This window comes from Strix uralensis, chromosome 6 (assembly GCF_047716275.1).
Source record: "Strix uralensis isolate ZFMK-TIS-50842 chromosome 6, bStrUra1, whole genome shotgun sequence".
In the NCBI taxonomy this organism is placed as follows: domain Eukaryota; kingdom Metazoa; phylum Chordata; class Aves; order Strigiformes; family Strigidae; genus Strix; species Strix uralensis.
In genome coordinates, this window is record NC_133977.1 from 13568706 (window position 1) to 13594705 (window position 26000).

General features: G+C 40.5%; 1 protein-coding gene across 10 annotated transcripts in view; it reads right to left on the bottom strand.

The window, feature by feature from the left end:
• The window catches only part of ANKRD44 (ankyrin repeat domain 44), a 144114-nt gene that overhangs the window by 74756 nt on the left and 43358 nt on the right, over positions 1-26000 (bottom strand). For all 10 annotated transcript variants that reach the window (XM_074872773.1, XM_074872770.1, XM_074872767.1 and 7 more), the window contains exon 2: positions 5064-5147. In XM_074872773.1, coding sequence (XP_074728874.1) covers positions 5064-5147 — 84 coding nt within the window. The remainder of the gene's footprint in view (positions 1-5063; positions 5148-26000) is intronic.

Genomic DNA, 26000 nt, shown 5'->3' on the forward strand with positions numbered 1-26000 from the left:
TCCCATCTCAAACTGCAGATCCTGGTTCCAGCACCTCTCAGCCCTTCCATCTTCGGTTTAGCCTCAGAAACAAAGATTTTTCTGGACTGAGTCTTTAATTGCCAAGTGCTCATGAGGTGGAAGAAGCAAATACTTTGATCTTCTAGAGACAAGAAAAATTATCTTCCCTCTCCTCCCCCATCTAACCCTTTTCTTCCGTGAGGCTGACAGTAGCTTTCATGCTAGAAAAAGATAACTTAAAATTAATTACTAATCCTACATTGAGACTGTAGAAACTGTTATCCTAAACTAATGGAAATATTTTAATGTTTATATCAGTGAGTTTTGTGTAAGGCTCAAAAGCTAGAGTTAAGTTAAGTAACTCTCCTATTTTTATAAATGCAATATTGACTTGGGGGGGGGCAGGGGCATTGATGGCATGGGAGCATACATCACTTGTGAGTTGATGGGAAAAGGAGATTTAGAAAACTCAGGTATTTCAGGCTGACGTTGGAGAAACACCTTTGGAGAAAATAATGCAGCTACAGCCAAACCCTGCCATGAGCTTTTAATGGCCTGTACACCCTTAACTATCTCAAACATTTTGAGGACAACAATAACATGAGTCACCAGCACAGAAAGCGGGGCGGGGGGGAAGGGAGAAGGAGGTATAGATATATAAAACTTAGTACCCACTACTATACTAGCATGCTGTACAAAGCAACTCCCAATATTTCAGACACTCAGAAAACTCCAGCTGAATCTTCTTCACAGTTCAAACACCTTCTTTATAAAATATTTAAAAATCTATTTATTTTCTAAAAGAAAAAAATATTTCTTCTGAACTAAATTTATACTAGTTGTCTTGCATCACAAGCATCAATGCAATGTTAGTATTCAGTTTTCATACATTCCTGAGAATTGTTCATAATTTCATTCTGTAGAAAAAAAAAAATTCTCCAGCACTTCCCACTTAAAATAACATACTAGAGGCTAAATACCCACTGAAAACACAGCTATTAGCCAGCACTGTACTGTCATACTGTGTCAAAGCAGAAGGCTTCCAAAATTCTTGAATAAATCCTCCAGAAGACTTTCCAACACAGCAGAACTACATCTAGAAGAGGCACATTTACTTCCAGGATAGCTTTATTCGCCTGTGAGACTCTGCAGTGTCAAAAAGAAAATCATCATTCCTTGGACAAAAGCAGAGACAAGTATCTGGTTCCCAAGATTACTGAAATACCACATTACCATCTCTCTTAGTCCTAAGTCAAACATGTCACTCCAAACCGAATGACAAGCTGTTTTTCACATTAGCTATCCCAAGCATGCAAAGCCTTTCAGACTCACAATCCTAAACGTGTGCACACTTGTACCCTCAAGCACTTGTACCACCTCAAAAAGCACTCTTGGCAATATTAGAGAAAGATATATAACTTGTATGGGTGAAGACCTGGATAAAGCCTGAATCCTCCTAACAAAGGCAGTCCTGCAAATCTGTGCCTTACAAATTAGGATAATGGGAAAAAGAAGTAAAAAACAGCATACATCCATGTCTCTGCATAAGGACTTCCTTCTTGCCCTCCTTATCCTGTAATAGACCACCCTCTAAATATTTGCTCCTGCATGTAAGGCCTTGCAGTCTCTGGTGGTGCCACTGCCCTTCCTCTGCAGAACTGCTCTGCAGCTCTAAACAGGCAGGCAATGCCCAGGGTCACCACATCTCAACATGGCTCCAACCCATCCCCAGCCTGGCCCATCAGGAGTTACTGCAGTCCACCTAGATCTGCTGGCTCTGCAGCTCTGCTTTAATGAAAACAAGCCAAATTCAGCTAAACCTCATCGACTTCCTAACCTATCTCATTTTGGTGGAAGTGGGTGGGGGAGCATTTGCTCAAGCAGCTCTTGACACCAATGAGCAGTGAGAAGCAGCAGCTTCTCCAGCAAAGAGGCTACATGGATCAAGCTGAGAAGGCAGCACTAGCACTCATGCCCCAACATCAGACATAGAAGCAACTAAGTTTTGAGAAAGGAGATGTTGCCTTCAAGAGTCTCACTGCAGCAGTGAGGGGGCATATTATTTATTTTCCAAAAAATATGAATGAAATAGAAGATATTCTGGGGAAATCAAAGTTTTGCATAAATTTTGTTTTTTAGGGTTTTATCCAAGAGAAAAAGCAAGCTTAGGGGATAAAGAGGAAAAACAGAGGGAAAGAAATATCTGGTTTGGCTTGCAAGCATCTCATCAGTTATGGGGAAGAATACTGGAAGGTTGTTTTGTCTTTTTTATTTTGACTTCAAATATTTTGAAAGGAAACTAAACTAGAAGCCTGAGATGAAAATAGAAATTTTACAGGAAGGATTTTAGTTTAGTAGAAAATCATGACATTGCACGTAAGAACTGGACTCTGCATACATAGGGTGTTTCACAGCTGCATATATTACAAATCCCCTCTAACCAGGGGTTACCACTGGATCCAGAATAATTCCTAGACAAACTCAAGGCTCTGCACCATTCTATCACATTTTTCTCAAAGTAAAAAAGTCACCCCAAAAAGTCTCCACCTACACACACATAGCACGATCACCCTGATATTTCTAAGTGTACGAAGCAGCAAGCGTAGAGAATGTCTGCCTGAAACTAATCTGGTGGTCTGGATGGTCCAACCCAAAATCCCAAATGCCCTGGGAAAACAGTCTGCTGAACGCTACCCACAGGCAGACCACAGTTCCCACAGAAACAGCGTGTGTTTGGTACTCAGTGGTAGGGAATCACTCACCACCAGCCAAGTATAATGCTGTCCATGCCCTCAGGGTGCAAAAGTAGCCTCATATTCCCCCAAAGCAGAGCTCAGGACTGGAGAGGTCAAAGCACCCATTAGGGTGGCACAATGAACTCAACCCAGCTTCTAAACCAAACAGTTACAGCTTTCACTTTGTTTCAAAATAGAAGTCATAATTACAGCAGCATCCAGAATGTAGCCATTTCCATCAACATACACTTCTGTCTTGGAAAGATATTAATTATTTTACAAGAAAAAAAAAAAGTAACTTCTGATTTGCTCTAAACTCTTTCTTCTGAGATTCATTTTCTCTTAGGAAGTATGTATATATATCATCAATTTTGCATAGTTTCTCGATGTGCTTTTTAATTCTGCCTTCCAAATACCTCTCTTGTTGCAGATTTCAAAAAACAATTTTTAAAACTTCAGAAATCCCCAAAGCTTGCTGCAAAAACAGTTTATTTTGTTTCCCTGTCCTACCTATATGTGAATTATTCCAATATTAACACAACTAACCAAAACTATCAACAAAGGACAAATCGCTGCCAAACAGTGTCAGAGTTTCCTCTCATGTGAGCAACAAAGCACTAGAGAAACACTAACATGGAAGTAATTAAAAACAGCCTTAAAATAGAAACATAAGCATGCATTGCAAATTGCCAGCTCATAGCACAAAGGGGAAAAATGCTATCTTTTGATCTTTCTTTAGTGACATTTTAAGCATTTGACACTTGTCTGCAATCACTATCCAGAACACAATCTTCAGAATTTGTGTTGACGAGTATTCTTCTAATTATTCCAAAGAATAGCTTTGGTTTTTGCTCCTGACAAAACAGCTGCTCAGGCAAAGCACTTTTGGATGGACTTTTAGCATCTTAAACAGGATTTTGGGCAAGACCATTCAAGTTCAATGACTTTTTCTATTAAGTACTATGGTACTCATCTACAAAATACATATTCTTCATTTAATATTGCACCTGACAGTTGAGAGCATCTCCCCAGCAACCATCACTACCACACTTGCAGCCAAAGGATATAAAAACATTTGAGAAGCCTACAATAACCTTGTACAGGAAATGCTATTTTGAAAAAACAACATGAAATACAGAGGAAATTTTAGGACTGTCATGTTCATCTAGGTTGGATTTCTTCGGTTGATTTTGTTTTTTTTCTTTGCTTTTTTAATACCATCAGGGAAAACAAATAAGGAGGAAACTCAAGGGATATGATGTTTTAAGGAACCACCTTTAGGAACTTATTTCAAGAAAACAACCAGGTACTGATAATCACAGGGAAAGCCTAACATCAAGGTCGTCTTTGATCAGATTCCCCATTTAAAACCATAGCAAGTCTTTCCTTCCACTTGACAGCAAATGAAGCAGAGCCCCAGTTAACCAGATCTGTAGGATCACTTCTCCAGTTCCCTTCTGCAGCTCTGAACCAGATGGTTGGACCCTACTGCCTGCAAAAACTGCGGTGCCAAGACTACGCCAGACAAACTGCTGGAGTTAGCTATGAATAAACTGATGGCTTTATGTCAGAGAAAAGATATGAAGAAAAGAAAAGCTGATTCAAAAGTCCAGGAAACACCTGGAAATCACCATTCTGCTTCTGCTTTATATTCTCACCACTTGCAGAGGCCACAGATTATAGTCAGGACTGGCAGGTTCATTTCTAACGGTACAGATTTAAGTTAACATCAAAGAGGGGAAAAAGAAGCCCCAACAAAAAGACCAAGTTCAAATGGAGATGATTTTTTTTTCACTGCCAGAACACTTAACTACTACTTGTTTACAGCTGCTTACCCTTGTTCTGGCTAGAATAAGCCAATCTGCAGAACAATAATTCCTTTGTGGGCAAATGGCAGCCAAGATACTGCTTCCTTACTCTCCCTGCTGAGACCTGTAGTGAAGCTTTATTTCAAGTACAGTCAAATGCTGAATAGCAGCTCCTGATCTGCAAAGACTCTTCATAAAAGAAAACTCTACAGAGAGTAAAAATATGCAGCTTTCAGCTGTTTTTATTAATTTTCTCAGTAAGAGAGAAAATGACGTCCCTGACTGACCTGCACATTTGGAATTATTACCATACACTTAAAAAATTTAAAGTCACCTGATGGAGATAATTATATTTCAGACTACTAATTAGGAATCCACTGAAGCCCCAAGTCTCTAACTTACAAGTATTTTCCATTCTGTTATGTGTTAATTACTAAGGACATGTTTAATACTGTCATTGCAACAGTTCATAAGCATGGTGTTTAGGTATCACAGGCGCATAACATGCCAAGTCACATACCAAGGCGTTGACATCCTCAGTTTTGTAGATCAACATCCGTATCTCTTCCGGATCACCACTGAAAATCGCTTGGACCAGTGGTGGCTGGAAAAATAAAACAGAAGAAGCAGCATTACAGGTTTGTTTCTTTTCTGTTTAAAAGGAGAGTATATTCTTCCTGCGAACATTTACTAATGCTGCCCACGGACACTGAATGACCCCAGTAACAAATCACCAAGAATATGTCATCAGTAAGAACTATCAGTTTGCTTGAGGATAAACTGAAATCATGAGTATGTTTGTACGTATAATGAGCGGGTGTGTGCACAAACAGGGACCCCCATTAGAATGGCAACTTTTGTCAACAACACGCAATTAGCCCAGATGTTCTGCTTGGCATGTAAGGGGAAAACTAATTACATCAGATATTGCTGCATGCTTGCTGTTGGCACAGATTAACGGTCATGCAATACACATTTAGAAACAGAACATTATGCAGATAATGAATTTCTGGGCAATTACTAAACATCTTGTATCTTTTTACTGAATAAATATGCAACGAGCACAGTTAATTTTAACCACCCAAGAAGCAAAATAATTATCTTATTGTTTCAAGTCTGTTATTATGCTATTATGAATCGGAATGCATAAATAAATAATCAGGCATACAGGAGAAACAATATGCCATGCTCATTCCTCTGGCAATGCTGGCGTCACTGCCCGTCAGTGGGAGGGAGCGCTGCATATGCTCAACCGCTCTGTTACATGTCCAGAGCTGGCAATTTCAGTCCTTCTGCCTAGGATTGCTCTGGACGCCCAGCAGCAAATATCCGAGTTATTAAGCAAGCTGGCAGAACATAATCTGCTGAATTAAAAGAACAAAACCCTTGCTGCTGGAGACTCAGAAAAAGAAGGGGACAGATTACAAAGACACCTATTCTCTGAAGCACATAGTTGAAACAGGCAGTGGTCCCACTTGCACCGTCACCCCTCCTGAAGGCAGCGTGTGCCCCCCCAAGCTCATGGCCCACCTCCAGATTGCCTTGTGGTCCTGCTAGCATAAAAGTTTGTGGTGTCACGCAATCACCAGAATTTAAAATAACCCTGCAAAATGGAAGCATGCATGCCTCTTAAACACATAAAACCGCAACAGTTCTTATGATCCTGAAGAATTTAACTATCTTGTAAACAAGTTATCTCCAAATCCACAAACAAGCTGGAAGAACAGAGAAAATACCATTTTTTCCCAATCTTTTCACTGCAAAATTCAACATATTCAAACATCGAAAACACATTTCTAAGCCGATGGTGTCTATTTTAAGACATATTAATCCCTTATGTCCTTAAGAAAGACTCACACTGGAATTTCATTCTTGCCACTCTTCCAATGGAAAAAAGACTAAAGCAGCATCTTTTATCACAACTGTCTGAAGTTTTACATGTTGCAGTGGATGTTTGGAAAAAAATTTTTTTAAATTGCATTTCACTTGAACCATTTAGCATGCTTCCCTCCCAGCCCATGTCAGAACAGTCACAGACCCCCACCAGAGGACACGAACACCAGACCTTGGAGCCGGATCCATTCTCTCTCATCTGCCAAACTCAAACAAATCAGAATTTAGCTAAGAGTGAGACGGTCTCATTTCTGCATTTTTCTCTACCAGAAGAAATCGTTTAAAGTGATTCTCTGATCTTGCGCCCACTAGCACTCTAATAAAAATTAGTAATTCCTAGACTTAGTGCAAATCTAACAGCTATGAAGAACCAGCTAATGTTTATGAAATTAGAATGCTCACATCAAAATATTCCCATTTCACGTACATTTATCATAATATTTAAATAACAAAATAAACAAGAAAGCAGAGAACTCCTCAATTTCCAGCTGAATGGCAACACAACCCAGTGGCCAAGCACCAAATATCCCCAGCAGCTTGGACGAGTCTCTAAACGCACTTGCAGGTACACCCGGCACCCAACGAAAGACATCAGCCAGGCTCTGATGACAGGCAAGCTGACATTTCAGACAGAGGTACCACCACCAAAAGAAAAATTCAACAAACTTCAAATCTATTGGATATTTTTCTTTAAGTTCAAATGCTGTTACAGGTGACAGTTTTCTTTTAATCAGGAGAGGGTAAAGTACTGTGCATCATTACATTAAAAAAAGAGGAAAGTCTACAATAAGTCAGCTTGACCCTTCTTTCCTCTGCCAGAAATCTGAATCAGACACTTGGTTCTACAGGAAATGATTGACCTTTTTAATTAACATCAGCTGCTTAACACAGAAAACAGATTGAGAAAAACATTGTATTCTTTAGACCTGTAACATATACAAGATCCTCATCTCAATTTCTGTCCAGCATACCACATTTATTGTGCCTCTGAAGCAGGTTCTAAGTCTCACAATGCTGATATACATAACCTTTGCTGACAGGAGACAGCTGCCGTATACCCATTTGCAAAGGCTTTAGTCCTTCAGCCCTTTTTCGTTGTGGGATATACTTTCTATAAATTAATTACACTAGAATCTATCACTGCAAATGGTAACACCAAGAGCCAGAGATCACAGAGAATGATCAGAGCCTGTAAATTGGAAAGAATTGGAAAGATAAAACCACTACAGGTTGATAACCATCCTGAGTCACTGCTGTGCAGCTTTTTCCAATTGGCCTTTTTTCTAATTCACTATTTCATGATCTTGCTTCATTTTCAAAGGTACTAGTTTTGAAGTGAGAAAGACATTACTGTTAAGGAATTCCTATTACATATTAGAGCATGTTTCCGTGTAAGATGCACAGTCATGTATAATAACCTGTTCAGAAAAATGTCAGAAGTGTGTTGCAGTGCTGTAGCAAACTGAGGTCAGAGCTAAGAATGAGCATGTGCATCCATCAGCACAATGGAAAAAGTATTGCTCCACTGAGCAGCTGACAGTGGTTAAATGGAGCTTGTGCAGTTACATACATGTTGATAATGGATGTCCAATGATCTGAACAGATTACTTCCTTGATCTTCAGTGATAACCATGTTCATACACACAGGATACAGTATATTTTTGGAAATAATTTCTAAAACCTGTGACAACATCATTAACAGGTTATTTCATTAACAGAAATATTTTGCTTTAAAATTCTTCAAATTCAGAAGTTGTTAAGTACTCAGAATGAATTAAAAAAAAAAAACAAAAAGAAAGCTCAAAGCAGGTTATATATAACTATTATTAGAATTAAGCAAGGCTGCAGGTTTTGGAATGATGAACAGCTGTTTCATCAGCTCGGCTCTCCAGAGCTTCCAAATTCTTAAAGAGAATTTCAGTTGGGAGTGTTCACATTTTTTCCTGAAAATATACACCCGCAGTTAACAAAAACCCTTCCATGTTACTTTTTCTACAGAGTTACTATTATAAGCACGAAGCTCATCACAAGTTTTATTACAGCATTCTAGCATTCTTTACTTTGTGTTGTAATTAGCATTATAGTAAAAATAAATTTTATCTGCAGACATCTTCCATTGTTGGAATATATCCCTATCTTTACTGCATACAGGGCAATTGCAAGCTGAACTTCAATACACCAGGTAAAATTAGCTTGTTGAACTGAAGGCACAATGATTATTTTGGCAATGGAGAGCTTAAACCCACATGGAGGAATGTCCTATAGCTCAGCTGGCATCCACAAAGCCAACAAGCCACACTGGCAGAAGAAATCCAGCACTGGGAAATTCTCCTCTGTAAAACTGACAGTACAGAGGAAAGCCAAGACTATTGCCAAGCACCACTGGCAGGTCTCTGAACCCCAGATGAGATGAAGTAGTTAAGTGAACTGTCTCAGGTATCATTTTAACTACTATGTCCGAAGTGGGTGCTGAAGCTCCTAGAAAACCAGTTAGTATTTTCATTGAGTAACTGCGACATATATTAAAAACTTTGTCTTCATTTTAGATATCCCGACTCACTAACAAGGACTTATTTAAGCCAGATTTTCATTTTGCAGGACCTGAAGGCAGATGAGGAAAGAATGATAGATTCCCATGCCGATTTGGTATAATATACTATCATTTGGTCTTGTGAGTGAAAAGAAGCTATATATTGATCCTTTTAATATTCTAATAGCATTACATCAAGTTGCTGGACTAAACACTTGGATACATGTACTCATTTCTCTATAACTAGCAAGACACATAATCATTTCAAAGGGGTATTGATTTTGTCAGTGTTTTGCCAAACACCTCTTTTTTTTTCTGCAGGTACTCCCATTAATCAAGATTACAAGGTTGTCTGCAATGTCACATCACATACATCTATTTCCTTCCACTGGTCATAGCACAAAGCCTACTCCTCTTCCTAGTTTTAATTTAGGACTTTCTCCCTCCAAGCATACAAAACATGAATATCTGAAATGCTGTTTTAACTTATAAGTCTTTGTAAGTGAACTGTCACTAAATGGATCTCTCTTGATTCTTAGAATGCACTTCCCTGGTGTTTAGTACTCATACAGTTCTATGTACAAAAATTATTCCACACTAATAATTTTTTAACAGGCCTTGAAGTCTATTTCACTTGCATCTGGGGTTAGCCTTTTACTGTGTTTTAGGAATTAATTGCTGGGTAAATACAAAGAGAAGTTTACTCTTAATTTGTTATTATTTCAAAGATTGCATTTCTGTTATTGGAATTTCTATATACTGGTTTCTGACAGCAAAGTACTTTCACAGAGCTGGTATTTGGAGGAGAATGTCCTTGGATGGTTGCTAAGGGGTGTTTCAGAGCAATTACAGATTTTTACTGAGCAACTCCTAAGGAATATTTCTCCAAGCTACTGAAAGGCCAGTGGAGAAAATCAAATCTGTAAATAGGGTGTACTAGTCCTCTGGAAGCACTACAGCAAGCTGACAGCATTGTTAAGTGAGCAAATGTACATACCTAGGACATTTATACTGACCAGGTCAATAAATACCCTGTACTCTGAAATATTTCAAATACGTCAGGAAAAAGGTTTTCAATTAATTTAATTCTATCTTCTTACATCCTTCTATTTTTTGCAGGCCAGCCCAATTATTTATAAGGATTGCACATAATCCACTGCAGAAAGGACAGCATATATGCCTACACACTGCTACCCATTGCAATTTGTTCCACTGAGTTTCCATGCTCAAGGACCAGCAAACTTTATATGACACACAGAAGTATTCAACAGAACACAACAAAACACTCCGGAAAGTAAGAAAAACTCTGGGTAGATGGCTCTTGCAAACTTCAGGAGATCTTCGTGTTGTTTTAAAGCTACTGCTTAAAGGACACAGAAGAACTGTGCTCTGACACTTTCCCCAGACCAATGACTTTAAAACTCACTGCCACGTTGTGCTGTAAATTGCTTAGAGGGATGTGCTGGGCATTCAAGTTTCATTGCAAGAAGTGGTAGTTTTTCCTGTAATGGCTCCCCTTTTCTCTCCATGTAATTTATAACAGTCTCTTTCTATTTAGCTTCTCCAAAAACAGGCTGCATTCATCCTTCAGACCATAAAAAAGACCTTATCGTCGATAGTGCAGGGCACACAGGAAACGTACTCTGGGAGCAGTGGAGAATCAATCACTGCTTCATTTGCTGTTACTTTCTCCTGAGATTAGGAAAAAAATGTAAATATAAACTGTAACTAGAGCATAGGTTTAGTGTCAAGAGCAACATTGTACCTAAACTTTTTAAAGAAAGAGGAGCTGGAGGGGGGTGTCTGCATTTGCCTGGACAACCCAGCATCTCCTGAACCTGCCCGCCACCTCAGTGCCTGAGAGCCTGTCCCTCTGATCTGTCTATTCAAAGGTGAATAACAACTTCATCAAAACACAAATGCTCAGTGACCAAATGCAAAAACACCCTAGTGCACACCTACAGCTATCGATATGGTCTAACCCTAAGGGACTGGTACTGAACAGCATCAACTGCATCAGGCAAGGATGTCTGCAAAGATGTCCAGTGTGTTAGAAACAATGCTAGTTCTGTATTCAGTGCTTTCTCCCCCCTCCCAATGATTAAATGCTCAGTAACACATAAGTGGTTCCAGATTTTAAGTAATTGTTCACAAATGTCTGAATAATTCATGTCATACTAATATAGTCTGTAGGTAGTTCCCACTTAGGCATGCACTCAGCCTTTCCCATAATGGCTTCACAAATTAAGACTTGAATATTTCCATAAATACTTGGTGCAGAAATAGTTGGAATACAGTGATTCTAACATGATCATTAGATACTGCCACTGCTGGTGACATTAATAAAACCTGAGTTTAATCACTGGTACACATTGCTACCTGGATGACAATTAATCACAAGGTACTGAACAGCTACAGCAATAGAGCAGCTCCAGCCACACTCCTCTGGACAGCCGGGTGGCTTGTGCAGGCTGCGAAGCCTCTGGGCAGCATGGGCCAGGGGAGGGCCTGCGTCCCAGGAGCACTCCCACCCCTCCAGCTGAATTCGACCAGGTGCCTGGTATCCAGTACTGATCAGGTTTAGAGGCTGGAAATGCAGGCCTAACAAACACGCCTCTGCTTCCTGAGGATGGAAATACCAAATAATCACCTTTAGGCCACCAAGTGTATTTTCCAAAGCTACAAGTTCTCCTTCATTACAGCTATTGTACATCATTAAAGAAAGGGGGAAAAAAGCATGCTCACTGGCAAAGGGTTGAAGTAGTTAGCAGTAAAGATGCCTGAAACAAGATTGTCAGATGACAATCTGAAAAACACCTTCCATTAAGGCTCTGGCTTTGAACGTTGCTTATGTTATGTTTGCAAAAGGACAACCTGAACTGCTTAGAGCACAGCTCAACCCTGAAAAGGGAGCAGGGCCATCATAACACATGCTGCATCACCTGCTTTTAAATCATTTCCCCTCCATCCCAGTTAGGCCTTTGCAATGGCAAACTGGGCTTGGGACTGGAAACCCACAGGCTTCTAGCTCTCTGCTCCCTGTCAACAGGACCCCAACAGATTGCGCTTACACCCCACCCGCAAAACTCCACGTCTCCCGCCAGATGAAGACAACAACAGGGCTGATTCTATAATTAAACATAATCACAATTAATCATTTATTAAGTGATGTGCAAACCAAAATATACTCCAGTTCACTTTCTCATAAGCACACTGCTTGTGAAGTAACGAGAATAAACCTGCTTCACACCCCTGACTCCCTGCCAACCCCTGCACCCTCCCATTCTGGTCCTCCCTGTGCCTGGCCCCTTCCTCTCATCTACTCACCTTCTCCAAGAGATTTAAACCTTTGCCTCTCTCTCTGCTACCCCATTTCCATGATGCTGGACCAGGGGAGCTGGAGTTCTCAGGTGATACACACTTGAACACTTTTAATTGCAAATACACACTATCAAATACACACTTGCATTTCAAGAAAACCATAAGCAAAATGAAAACTATCTGGGGAAAAATATTACAACATATTGGGACAGCTGAAACTTTAACACAATGTTTATTTAGTCAAGCTTTCATGATACTTAAAAAGGAAAATTGTCAGGATTGACTCTGCTTGTGCAATGCCGGATCAAGCCCAGTATTTCTGTTCACACAATTTCTGATATGCCATTCCGGACAGTGCAAAACAAGCCTCTCGGCAGATCTATTTCTGGCTGTTAGCTTGGCTCCAGATTTTGGCTGCCTCCCATTTTTCATTATGAAGCCTATCCACTGCCCCAAGAATTGCTTATGTTTCCAGGTGAAATGAAGGTTACATCCTGCCATTCCTGGAATCCTGAAATTCCTGTACACACCAAACACACCGTCAGTGGCCTATGTTTTGTTAAACTTATCAGTTAAAGGCACTGAAATAACTCGTGGCATGTTAAATTTAGATCACTTCTAAAAAGGAAAAGAGCTTAAGCATGTTTAATTCAATTTGCCCAGTGTCCTTTCCTTCATTCTCATTACTGGAGGCTGTCCACTGGTCTCAATTTAAGTGGTGGGTTTTTGTTTTGGTTTTGGCATTTGGGGTTGGGGGGGAGGGTTGGGGGTTTTAAGTGACTGCAGATCATATCAGAAATTAGTTAATACATACTGTCTTGAAGTTACGTTAATCAACTGGAGACAAAGACTCAGCATGCTGCAGACTAGTTAAAATAAGAAAGCATTTTTAAAGGAGACAAAAATAAACATAGTATCATAACATTTTTTATATTCACCAGCATTTGTTACTCATTTTAGTGGAAAAAAGTCTGTCACAGACAGCATAATAAGGTTTGTTGGAATATCTACAAAGATTGAGGAGAATCGATCTAATGGTATCCTGAATTTTTCTTGTCCTCTTGAATTTGTTTGTTCAAAGTTCCTTGGGGTTTTGCCTCAATACAAAGTGTGTGTGGTGCAATAGCTCACAACAGACATATCAGCGATACCATTAAATAACAGTCATCAGATTGTAACGGCACTACCAAAAAAAAAAAAAAAAATCCCAATTCTTTTTATACATCCCCAGCAGTGAGTGCTGCACTACTAATCCATTTGAGTACTTCTTGTCACATCAGTATTTTGACCTCCAGTGCTTTCGCCCTTTTTTTTTATTTCCCTCCCCCATAATCCATCTATCATCTAGACAGGAGCAGGGAAGAAGGCCTGGCACAAAGGCAGTGTTTCTGAACAAGAGCATAGCAGAGAGCAAAATCTCTGGAGGCATAAATTCCAGCTGGTGTAAATCAGTTTAAGTGAACTCCCAAGTGAGAGGCACTGTGCCATGTTACACCACCTGATTTCAGAAGAGCCCTGTGCTTTCTCCCCACCATGAGCATGAGCAGTTCAGGCAGCATGAGGTTATGAACCTCAAGAGAAGTAAAATGGCCAGCAGCAGGGCAGAGCAACAGCAACCCGGGTGACAGGTCTGATCCTCGCTAGAGATTTAAGAACGAAGCAGTTAGTGGAGAAGCTCACTTGAAAACCATCAACCCTACTGAAAGCTTCATTTCCTGCTCACTTGTCTTCAAACACATTTCAAGCACACCAGCAATTTTTTTTTTTTTTTTGACCAATTGCATAGGTGTTGAATTCCACAAAGAAAAAAAAAAAGAGGATTAAAACCAATTCTGTGCACAGGGGGGAATGCTCTGGGGAACAAACAGGTTTATGGTGGCTGTAGCTGTTCACCTAAACTGACACATCTCCTCCGTTCAGTGGCCCCACATCCTCTGGAGACTGCTGACATCCTGCCTTCACCCAACTCTACCAGCAGCAATGGCAACCAAGTAGAAAAAAAAAAAAAGAAAAAAAGGAGAGAAACGGAAATGTTGCAAGTTTATCTTCCTTCAGTTTATCACTTATGAAACCATGACTTACTGCTCTCTTCCTTGCCAAGGTAAGCATGAGCAAGGACCTTTACACACACTGCAGCTGGTTTAAGAAACTTCTTCATATTCCTCCTTCAGTGCAGCAGCATAGTGAGACTTGGCCTTTCATCTGGTGTCCTGGACACTCAACAGTACAGAGTAACAGTCCAGTGAATCTCTATCTGTACTGTAATTAAGTGCTATATCTGATATACGCAGCATGCATTGATACCCATCATACACTCTAATAAAAATCCTTTCATTTTTAGAAAATTAATCCTGATTGAGAGAACTATAAAGCAGCATCTGATTCTGTAAGATCTTACTTGGTAAGATTAGAACTTCTGCTGGTTAACAGGGTCTGTTTTATATTAATGTACACACAAAGAAGGCAACTATGAAACAGAGAGTGCCCTAATAAATTTGCAGATACTTCTGAACTACAAACAACTACAGGGACATTGGAGGGCAGGATCAGAATTTACAACCACCTCGACAAATTATACAAACAATTGGGCTGGAGGAAGAGGAGGACACTGTTCAGTATGGAGGAGAACACAGCATGCCTGTTAGCAAGAAATCTGGAGTTGTTACATGGCAGTTCTGTATAAGAAAGAATTTGGGACTGCAGTTTACTAACTGAACATAACCGAACAATGTTATGAAAGAGGAAGAGACCTTAAAATAGGAATACGGCTTGCAAAACACACCGTAGTCCTTCCACACTGCTCAGTACTGCTTAGGCTGCAACTGGAGTGAGACATTTAGTCTGGGGCACCACTTGAAGAGCAAAACAGAGCTCTAAAACATGATTTACAGGGAATATCTAAACAGATCGGAGCTATTCAGCCTACACAGAAGAAAATTTAAAGGGAAACATAAAAACAATTTGCAATACATAAAAGGTTGTTACTAAAAGAAATCAAGTTTTCCACATCCAAGACATACAGAGCTTGATTTGCTGCACACAAGGAGGATGCATTTCTGCTCCATTAAAGGCAACACAAACCAGGACATTAGTTACCAATTTGACTGAGTTACAAACACCGGACTGCAGAACACCATAATTTCAGAAACAGATCTAGTCTAGTGATCAGTGAAAGTCAAAGGGTTTTCTTTCCTGCAGGCTTCCGTAGGCAAGGGATTGAACACATGAAAGCAGAAGAGCCCAAACAAAATTCACACCACTTACATAAATACAAAACTTAATGCAAAAACGATAAGCTACAGCAGACTGCACTTCCAATAAAATGCAGAGAACATGCATTTTCTAGCATATTACACCATAAAAGGGGCAATTAAATAGTGTGACACGTGGTGCTAGAGAAATTTCTAGAGAAATCAATAAATATATATATATTTCCAAAAGTTCAAGGGGAGTCTAGTGCCTTTGGGTAGAAACACAGTAACGTGTGGCATGACCCCAGCAGAACTTTCAGACCCTGTTTCATTCACTCGTTAGAAGGTAATTACAGCTATGGTTTTCTTCACATGAGTTCACACGCTGAGTTTCTGTTCAGGACAGATATATTTTGCAGTCACAGTCTCTCATGTTCCTGAATCTCATCTTCCTCTTAGCAGTGATCTGCAACACCTTCAAGGTCCTGCTGTCATGGGTGTCTAAACCAAGCCCCAGATAATAGCAAACCTCTGAGGTCATGAAAATGTCATAAGGGAGGGACAAGACATTTTAGGGACTTGAGCAAAATCTGAAACATCTGATTTGTTTGGTCTTACCATTATATTACAGGTGGATCTTGCTCTTCCCCTTGTGTTGCACATCACACACAAAGCCTCACCACCGCCTGTCTCCTAAGTACGGTAATGAAGCTCATTCCTCTCGTGAAGGAGTGCCATCGCAACAGCCATCCTCCTGTCAGCTCCAGAAAATCTCAGAAAATCTCCCAACTTACTTTCTCATATATAGTCAGTGTCTAATACGCATTAAAAGACATTAAACACTAACATTTATGTTTCCTGTTTTCTCTTAGAGGGTCATGGAGCTCACAGTGCTCTTGAAGAGCGCCATGCTCAGTCATTACTGTTTTCATAAAATAGTAAAATCTTTGCAGATTTTAGTCACTGGCATTTGCCTTCTGCATAGCTAGTATAAAACTCAGATTAAAAATGTTTAACTACGGAGGCTGATGACAGTGTTATTTCCATTAATAGCAGAGTAACTATGTGCAAACATGCAGATCAGTCCATAACAGCATTTCATCTCTTTCTTTGCATTAGGCATGCTACAGTTGGCATGGAGCTCCACTCAACAACCAAAGCAGATGTTTTACCTCTGTTTTGAATCTGGAACAGATTAGCAAAGTTAGCTTGATTCAGTTCCTGATAATATCCTTGTACTCATCATCAGTCGAACTACTGAAGCTGACAGGACAAAAAAATAAAAATGAAGCTTTGCTGACAAATGCAATGTCAGGTAGCTAGGCCAAAGAAATGAAATGGAAATTTAAAAAGGTTTCAAAATTGGCTTCACTTCAGAAACCAGTTCAGAATCTTCCAAGCAGGACACATCTGACTGTGACAAATCCAGCAGCTTCAAAATTACTTTGTACAGACCCCAATTACGCCGGAAGATGAGCCCGAGAGCGGTAATGTGCTATTACACTCCTTCTTCCAACAAGTTACCATCACAAGTTAGGAACACCTTTGTCTGGCTACCCTCTGGAAAGCCTGCAAGGTGTCTCTGAGACTACTGTCCCAGTTTAGAGAGCAAGTATGAACCTTCCCTTCATCACACACAATCCCATGCATTAAATACATCTCCATATCCAAGAAAAATTAATCCTGAATGAGAAGCATCAGCCAGAAGTGTAAGTGTGTGCATTCTCATCAGCTGAGGAAGTAGGATACAAATCTTCCTCCTACTTCTCAAGGAGCTTCCAGCCATGGTTACAATCTCTTGCTGAAACCCTTCAGCACTGAGAAGCGAATCAAGAAAGGGGCTCAGTGCCCCAGTTCCCAACACAGCTAATTCATTTTGTATACCCAGCTCTCTCTTCACTATCACTTCCAGTTCCTGTCATACAAGCCAAGCGGTAAGGTTTGCAGTCAGACACAGCCCAGCTATGCTAGAGACCCTCTCTCCGTCCCTATCACATCTAGACACATTGATCCCCTCTGGCCTGAAATAATCATTGTCCAAACGGAGCTTTCTTTTCTGGAGACAAAAGCTCGGTGTGGGGGTGCTCAGCCACGGAGGGACTGCCCCAGCAAGGTCAAGACAAGCCCCACTCATTTCCGAACAGAGTAAACGCCTGGTTTGCAACAAAGGAGGACAAAGAATCATCAAGCAAATGAAAGGGAACATAAGAGAGGGAAAGAGTGAGGTCTACTTCAGATGCCCTTCTGCAACACAAAGTGCTCAGGCTAGCAAGAAAGAGGGGGAAGAAAAAAAAAAAAGATTTTACAAAATCTTTTTTAAACCAGAACTGGAGGTGCCATTTGTAATCCAAACCCCATTTTTTATTTTGCTAGAGAGGTCATAGCTTATTAAAGCTGAAAGTTAAGATTTGCACAGCTTAGCACTTCAGGCTCTTATTTGGTTTTTTGTGAACTATTCCACTTCAGAAGTGAAAAACTTATTATTCTGTGTTGTTCTGTCATGCATCATGAGTCTGATGCCAAGAGGAACGCTTGCAGAAAGGAATACTTTAAATCTTGAAAAAAAACAGTGGTGGTTTTTTTTTTAAACAGGTTTTATATGAAAAAACAACAAATCTGTATCTCAAATCTCTAAAAATCACAATCTCCTCTCCAATTCTTTTGTAAATATTCCTGTATTAGTTTTGTCAAATTTAACCCAGTAAGTGTGTGACCTTACTACAAAACAGAAGGCAACCCACCACCACTTAATCAGCTAAGGCATGTAACTGCTTGTTGTCAAGGCAGTGGCAATGTGCTTTACATTCATTTTTGTCTGTGGTGTTAAGCGGGGCATTATTCTCAACCCCTCTCTAATGACAACCATAGAAAGAGCTGGTGACAGCTTGATCAACTGCTTAATGAGATGAGATCAGGAAAGCTGAATTACAGTAACCTAGCTAAATGATAAAACCAAAACAAACCAGAGGATTTCCCAATCCAGTCTGACTTTACCATTCTTTTATGATTCCTTGGCCACCCACTCTGGCCACACCACTGTGGATGCCTGTGGTATTTGAACATTTCCTTTTAACAAGGAGCTCCTTCAAGTCATTCTGTCCATCAGAGAAGAGGATATTTGAGGAAGAGCCCAGGGAACACATCTGCACTGCCACTAGTTACCCCAGATACCTTCTTTAAAAAGGAGATGTCTTCCTGGGATCATGCGATGGGAGATGAACCCCCTCTATGAACCCAAGAAGCAGCAGGTGTTGACCTTACAGTTTTCCTTCTAAATCCCATGTAAATGCCAAATCAGAGTCTGTGGAACTAAATCAGTAATCATCTCCATTCATTTTCATAGCTCTTTACAAGTGACTCAGTAGAGCATCAGAAGCTAGTGAGATCTGAGACATCTAAGCTAGGCCCAGGCTTAGCTCTTCACTTGCTCAACTCTTTCAAGGAACTGGTTTGGTAAACCACTGTCCTATTTTGTTATCTGGTTTGTCCATTCTCAGGTCACCCTGCCACTCTGATCTGCTAAACAAAGCAAATATATCTGCATCTTACAGCCTCCTCCCTCTTAGTCCTTGTGAAGCTCTTGCCTGCTTTCTATGGTGACAACTGTAATTTAAAACCTGTATGTCTCCCTCTCTGATGTCGTGTTTACACTGGTATATGTAGCTCACCACTCACCAGCTGACCAACATGTCAGAAGAGTATGTAGGAAAGCACCATCTTGCTGTGTCACAGACCTCAGATTTTCAGTACAGGACAAACAAAATGCATTTAAGGGCCACCTAACACTGCACTTAAGTTGATAGCAAAAACTTTCAAACTACACCAAGAGACTGAAAGCAATGCTTGGTGCTTTTAAAAACCCCACCCTCAACATATGAAGCTGCATGATCTTTTGGAGGCATGGGCAAGGTTTCACATGGGTGGGAAAGGTTGTGCCATCTCACCATCTTAATTCACCACGACTGCAAGAAGTTTAAAAAAAAAATAAAAAAGGAAAGAAAAAAGGGAAGCAGCCTGTTCCCAGAAGTCTGTCAAACTGCTTTCACTAAGTTTTGCATGGGGAAGTACAGGACTCTTCTGCTTACAGCTACTGCACACAGGCTCCAGATTCCCTTCTCCTCTGGCGTAAGGCGAGTAGGACGACAGTTTCTCTACGCTGTCTGCAAAGTCTCATCAACCAACTGAAACTGCACTGTAAATGGGACTTGCCCAAGGGGAATTCAGTCCCAATGCACTGAGCTAAAATGATGGTTGGCAGAGAGCTTTAAGCCATGGGAATATGGTGATGTTAGCAAAAAAGGTGGATGTACCCTTGTCCATTCCAGTGAGATGCCTGTACAGATGATTTCAGGCTCTTTAAACACAGGTAGAATCTGGAAGCAGTAAGTAGAGGGGAGGAAAAAGTAGCAAAGTCTTCCTGGTGAAGACAAGTTACCCACAGGACCCTGCCCTCCTGCCTTGGACTAACCAGCTCTGTGGTCTACACTTCAGATCTGACTGGACCAAAACTGGGACTGCACTGGTCCTGCACCTCCAGGTCTCAACAGGAAGGAGCTATTCTGCCACATGCTTTGAGTAAGGCAATCTGGATTTTCAGTGGTCTCATTTATGACCTATTTCAGTCTTCTAACTTGTAAACTGGACATCTTTTAAAATTTGGAAGGTGAAATCCATACAGTGATAAGCAGCAGAGTAAAACACAGGAAATCTCTCACCCCTTTCCATGCCATAGATAGTACGTAGACCACAGGGGCAGACTGCATGTTTCTGATATATTCTAACTCCAGTTCCCCTGTTCCCCGAAACTGTTTGGACCCTAGACACATTTTAACTATTTCTCACTTGAAATTTTTTCTGTCCCTACAGGAGAAAAAAAGAAAAAAAAAAACACAAAAAGAAAAAAACAAGCTCTGAGTCATATTAAATATTTGAACAGATTTCTGCAAACCAAGAACAAGACATTTCTAATCTAAGTCATCTTATAAAGATATTAGTGTCACCATGCTAAATTTCTACTGAGACACAGCTGCCACTAGTTAACTTGCTGTGCTGACACAGATTCTGAGAAAAGCCTCAGGAAATACTTTAGGCAGGTTTCTATGAACAAAGAAAAACACAAATCACATTTCTAAATGGCTGCACCAACCCCACCAGCCCATTCTTTTCAGATAATGGAACTACTACACAATGCAGCTTGCTCTTGTAGGAAGTAACAACTGATAATATGCCAGTCTTTTTGCAGTTTTTCACTGGAGGGCTATCTGACTCCAGCTCTCATTCAGCTTGCTGTATTTAAGAGAGCAAAAGTTGACTGCAATGCACTCCAAGTTTGCAAGGCAGTGTTTAACAGAGATAAGGCAGGGAAGTAAATCACAGCTGCACGTCACTAGTCAGCCTCCAGCCACACTCGACTCAGGCTGGATATGAGCAGTTACACTCAATCCCAAACCAACGTATCCTCCGCTGTGCAAATCCTACATCTTTCCATCTTTGCAACCTGCTACATATCTCTAATTGACCGAGTTCAGTGCCTTCCTCTTTCTCTCCTGACAGTTAATGTCAAACTGATCCTTCCTGCTAAGCTTCCTGAAGGCTAGGATAGCACACGAGAACAGGGGACCTGGGGAGCTACGATTTTGCAGGGAAGAATCATGATTGCTAAAGACAAATCAGTGACAAATACTGGCAAGCAAAGAGGAATAAAACTGTGTTCTCCCTCATTTGCTACGAGTATGAGAGCTTGTAGATATTCAAACATACATGCATACATCTGATACATACATACAAACATACATCTGATGACTACCACCTGTGTCCTCTGCAGTTTCCCTCCTGGTTACAATCTCAGAGATACAGACTCTACCTTTCCAGAGCAACATCACTTGAAAAACATTCATCCTTTGTGTATCATACAGCAGAAGTAACCAGAGAAATAAAAGGCAGACTACCTGCCCGCTGCAACAAGTTAGGTTTTTTAAATTACATTTGGTTTTAAAAAAGGACAAAAGTAGAATAGCCAGATTTGGGCTACCACTGAAAACCAAGTCTTGACACGCAAAGTGTAAGGGAAGTTCACCATCCATACAGACTGAACTCAGACCTGTCTTGCTTACTGGCTGTGCCCCCGTTTATTATCAGTTTTACACGTGCCAGCAGCACCAGTGCACTGTGACTCAGGGCAGACAGCGAGATGCTCTCTTGCTATTATCATGAAACATGACTCTGTTTTCAAGCCTTCATGAAGAACTGTCACATACCTCAGTTTAAAAACAAATTTACATGACCTGTCATGAAGTTGAAGCAGTTTTCCTTGCATGACTACAATTCACAGTGCTGTCCCCACAAGCCTCAACTGGAAATTTAGAAACATCACGAAAAGGATATTAAGAAATTCATATATTCCAGGTCATATAGCTTTAAAACAAGAGCAAACCTTTAGAGCTATCCAAGATGGATTTATGAAAACTACAATGTTATCCAGCACCTAGAATGATCACTTCAGTTCAAACCACCACGTACTCCACTATTTTAAAAGTCTGTGACTCTAAAAAGTCAAGAATTATACCCTGAATTAGAGCCTGAAGCTTGTCCTATGACAGCGATGCCTTTGCACACCTCTGCCCAGGGTTTAGAGTCTCTAATTTGTGCTATTTTTAAAAGTAGGTGGTAACGAACTTTATTCTCACAGTCAAAAAACCACTTCTCACATTCATTTCTCCTAATCATTTCTCACAAATATTGCTGCTCAAACACTATCATACGTGCAAAGCGTAATTAAGATGTTCTAGATAAATGAACAAGTGACAAGTCTGTCTGCATGACGGGAGGGGAAAAAAACCCAGACTGACAAGCTGAAGGTTCCTGAAGCCTGTAAGGGGGTAACTTTGCTAGTTAGAGCAAATCGGAATTGTGTTACCTAAAATAGATTAAAATTGACAGGTAAATGAAATGCTGCATCTACAAACCTCCACTAAGGTGACACTGACAGCTACAGTGAAACCCATAAATAAGAAGAAATTGAAAGATTAATGCTTCTGCTGTTTTGTTCTGTCAAAGCCATTGCAGGTGTTTCAGGCCATGTTTTACACACAGTGTGTGCTACAGCGGTTGAGCAGAGGAGTCAGGAAGCACTTCCCCTGAGCTGTCCATCCCCAGGGCTTGGCTCACGAAGGCACAGATACATACTGCTCTTACTTGTTTCCGCTATTCATTTTGAAAGTGCCAAAAGTCATATCAGTGCTGGTAAACATGTGCGCCATTGCCTCCAAACTAAACAAAGCACTTCATTCAAAAACCCAAATTTCAAAATCTCTGCTCATGCTTACTCTCTGCCATGACTGTTCATTCTCACTCCCAGCTGTCTGCTTTCCCCTATGGAAGCAAGGGGTTAGGCTGTGAATGTCAATCCCAGCCCCTTTCCAAGGTAGGTGTCAGAAAATCAAGAAGGGCTGTGTGAAAAGTGCCACCTAGCTCTGAATCTGGTTGGAAAAACAAAGATGCACACGTACATACTTAAAACACTTCTCCTTAAAGGCCATCCATCAGAACATTAATTGGCCACAAAGATTTCCAGAGGGAAACTGCGTCAAGTGACTGAAAATCACATTCATATCAATGAGGCAGGACCCAACATAGGGGAGTTTCACAGCTCGGGCACTGCAGACACAGTGGAGCAGGCAGATAAGGGACACAGAGAGCACCAAGCTGCTCAGGCCTCTCGCCCTCCACAGATGCAGAGCATCCTGATTACGTCAGAGGAGCTCGTGGGAGTCGAGTGCCCAGCTGTGTTAATCACGGCTAATCAAAAGCCAGGAGAGAAGATCCGTGCACTGAGGAGATGTAAAGATGAATCGCTTTAGAGAATCTTTTTGCACACTTGGTTCCTACTGCCAAGATAACATTTTATTTCTATTACCCTCAGCTGGACTCCTTAGACACCACTGCTCATTCCCACGCTGGCCTGTGCTTTGAAAACCCAGCCAGAGGGAGAGCTGAGCGGCCCAGGGACTTGTCTTCCCTTCCTTCCTAAGCAGCCGGCTGTTAGTCATGAATTAGACCCAAGGAAAGGAACTGGATTAGTGATTGTTCACTTTTAGCACACTGCTGTCTCGTATCACACCAAAAATCCCACCAAAGCCCTCAGTCACACAGATGGCACAATAATTAATGTACTGCTAGGGCAAAAATTATCCTCCCCACCCCTTCTTCCCATGGGACTGGTTCAGAAATCAAAGCAGAGCAGTGAGAAGGTCTGCATCCCCAACATCCACACTTCACAGGGTCTATCACTTAGGTACCAATTACCACAGCTGCCCAATACTCCCAGAGGACAAAACACATCCTATATCTAACCAGACAGCATCACGTCATAGAAATAACCCCAGGACAGAAGGAGGGAGGGAGGGAGGGACAGAGGCGGCAATTTTACTGTGTTATAGATACAGAAGATAAAATGCACTTCCTGGAAAGTATAAAGCAGAAAGCAAGCAAAATATATGTTGATTTGAATTTCCCGAAATGTTTAACTGTAGGTTGTTTTTTGCACCTGTATCTCACAGAGTTGTCTAAATCCATTGCCAGCCATGGATTCAGCAGTATTTCCACACTCATAGTGTAATTGTGGAAGCCCTACATCATACATGCGGTTTGGTCACCCACACATCTGCCCAACACGAGACTCTGGCTGCAAGCATCATTGCAGTGGCACTGCTGATCCCTGAAAGCAATCCCAAGCAGAAGGTAACCCTCTGCAGCCTCTCTCTGACATGGGATTCACTGATAAAGTCCCTTTGTAGGAAAAGAAGGGTTAATTAATCTCTTAAAAAAACTATAATTAGTCCGACAGGAAAGTCAATTCTGTCTTCCTGATTCAGCGACAGTGAGTGCCAAGAAGCCTGAACATGCATGCAGGGAGGGCAGATACACCCAGCATTCAAAAGTAAGCCCTGGTCCAGCCCTGCTACCTTCGATGTAACCAAGCACCATGTTTGCCTACCTGCTCTAGCACTTGAATTTATATAAGAGACACAGGCCGATTTCTCTTGAGCAATCTTGTCGATGAAATAATGCTTTGCTGTTTTTTGTTTGCTTTGTTTTTTAAATCTAACTAGGAAACCCAAACTGTGCCATACCCAACTCTCCTGCATCAGTGCTGCTTGAATTTCAAATGCAGATGACTTTTTTTTTTCTTCTTTTTTCAAAGGCCAAGCAACTCTAGTATAACACAGTTACAATAAGTGGATTCTAAATAAGATGTTCAGAAATTATCAGTTCCTGTAGTTGATATATGCAGCTTGCTTTGTAGGTATTTGAATAAAACATTAAAATGCAATACTGGATGAGTTTTACAATACTTTTTTTCCCCCTGTGTAAATTTAATTTCATTTATCAGTTCAGCCTCAAGTCAGGAGTTCAATATTTAGTTCCTATATTTAATTACATTTTCTTTTCATCATGGCCTTTTCCAGATAAATGTTTAATCAGGGTGTTCACTGTAATATAAAAATTACTAGAGTGAAAAGAATGAAGTTAATAATGTTCTTATCCTTATACATTGTATGTTAAATTCTAGAAGGTTGATTTAAAAAGGGCAACGATGTCACTGAATGAAGAACCTGCTAATAAGCCCTCAAGGAGAAAGTGAGCTAAGTAGTGGTAAAAATTAACCACCAGAATATGAAACCATCATATCTTTTATAGAGTATCAGGGACTCATTCATGCTTCTATAAGATGCAATAAAAGCAAAATATAAATTTAAGTTCAACGCATCCCAATTTCACCCATAAGATACCAGTGACAACAATTCCATTGTCAAAAATGCAGCACGGATTTATCTATCTAAACAATGTGCCAGGTTTGGAGGCAGAATCAGCAGTCCACACAACAGCATTATCAGAACCATTATCTGGTTATCTCTTGAGCACCGGGTCAGAAACTAGAAGTCTCATCTTTATTACTCCAGTAAAAAAAACTACGTGTCCCAGTACAAGTAATTCCTTGTGACCCCAAACCCTCCTCTTTCACGAGAGCGCAAGGAAAGGCTAATGCTTATTTTTGACAATGTCTATGTGCAATGTGAGTGATAAGCGTTGATACTACTGTCATTGTTGCTCCCATCTTTCACTTTGTCTTTGCCCACAATGAATCACTTGGTTTTCCATGATTATTCAAAATAAAACTTAGTATGGACCAAACATTCCAGTTACTAGAAAACAGGCAAATTTACTGTAAAACCTGCTGCATAAAAAATTAACTGTTTCCTACATATTTCCAGGTAGTTCTTCCTGGCTATGATATATATTCTCTCTCCTTTTGTCTGGTTTGCAGTCCTGTTTTCTGTACCTTTTTTTCTTTGTTGTAGTCACTGATGAGGCCGCTTCTTCCTGCAGAAATTACTCATTTTTAATGAGCACCACCAGTCTTCTGTTACTGTCTTTGCTTACTGTGAGCAGACCAAACTTCTAACTCTTCTTTTTTCTAAATTGTGTAAAGACATGTTGTTCATCAAACCCTATCTACAGA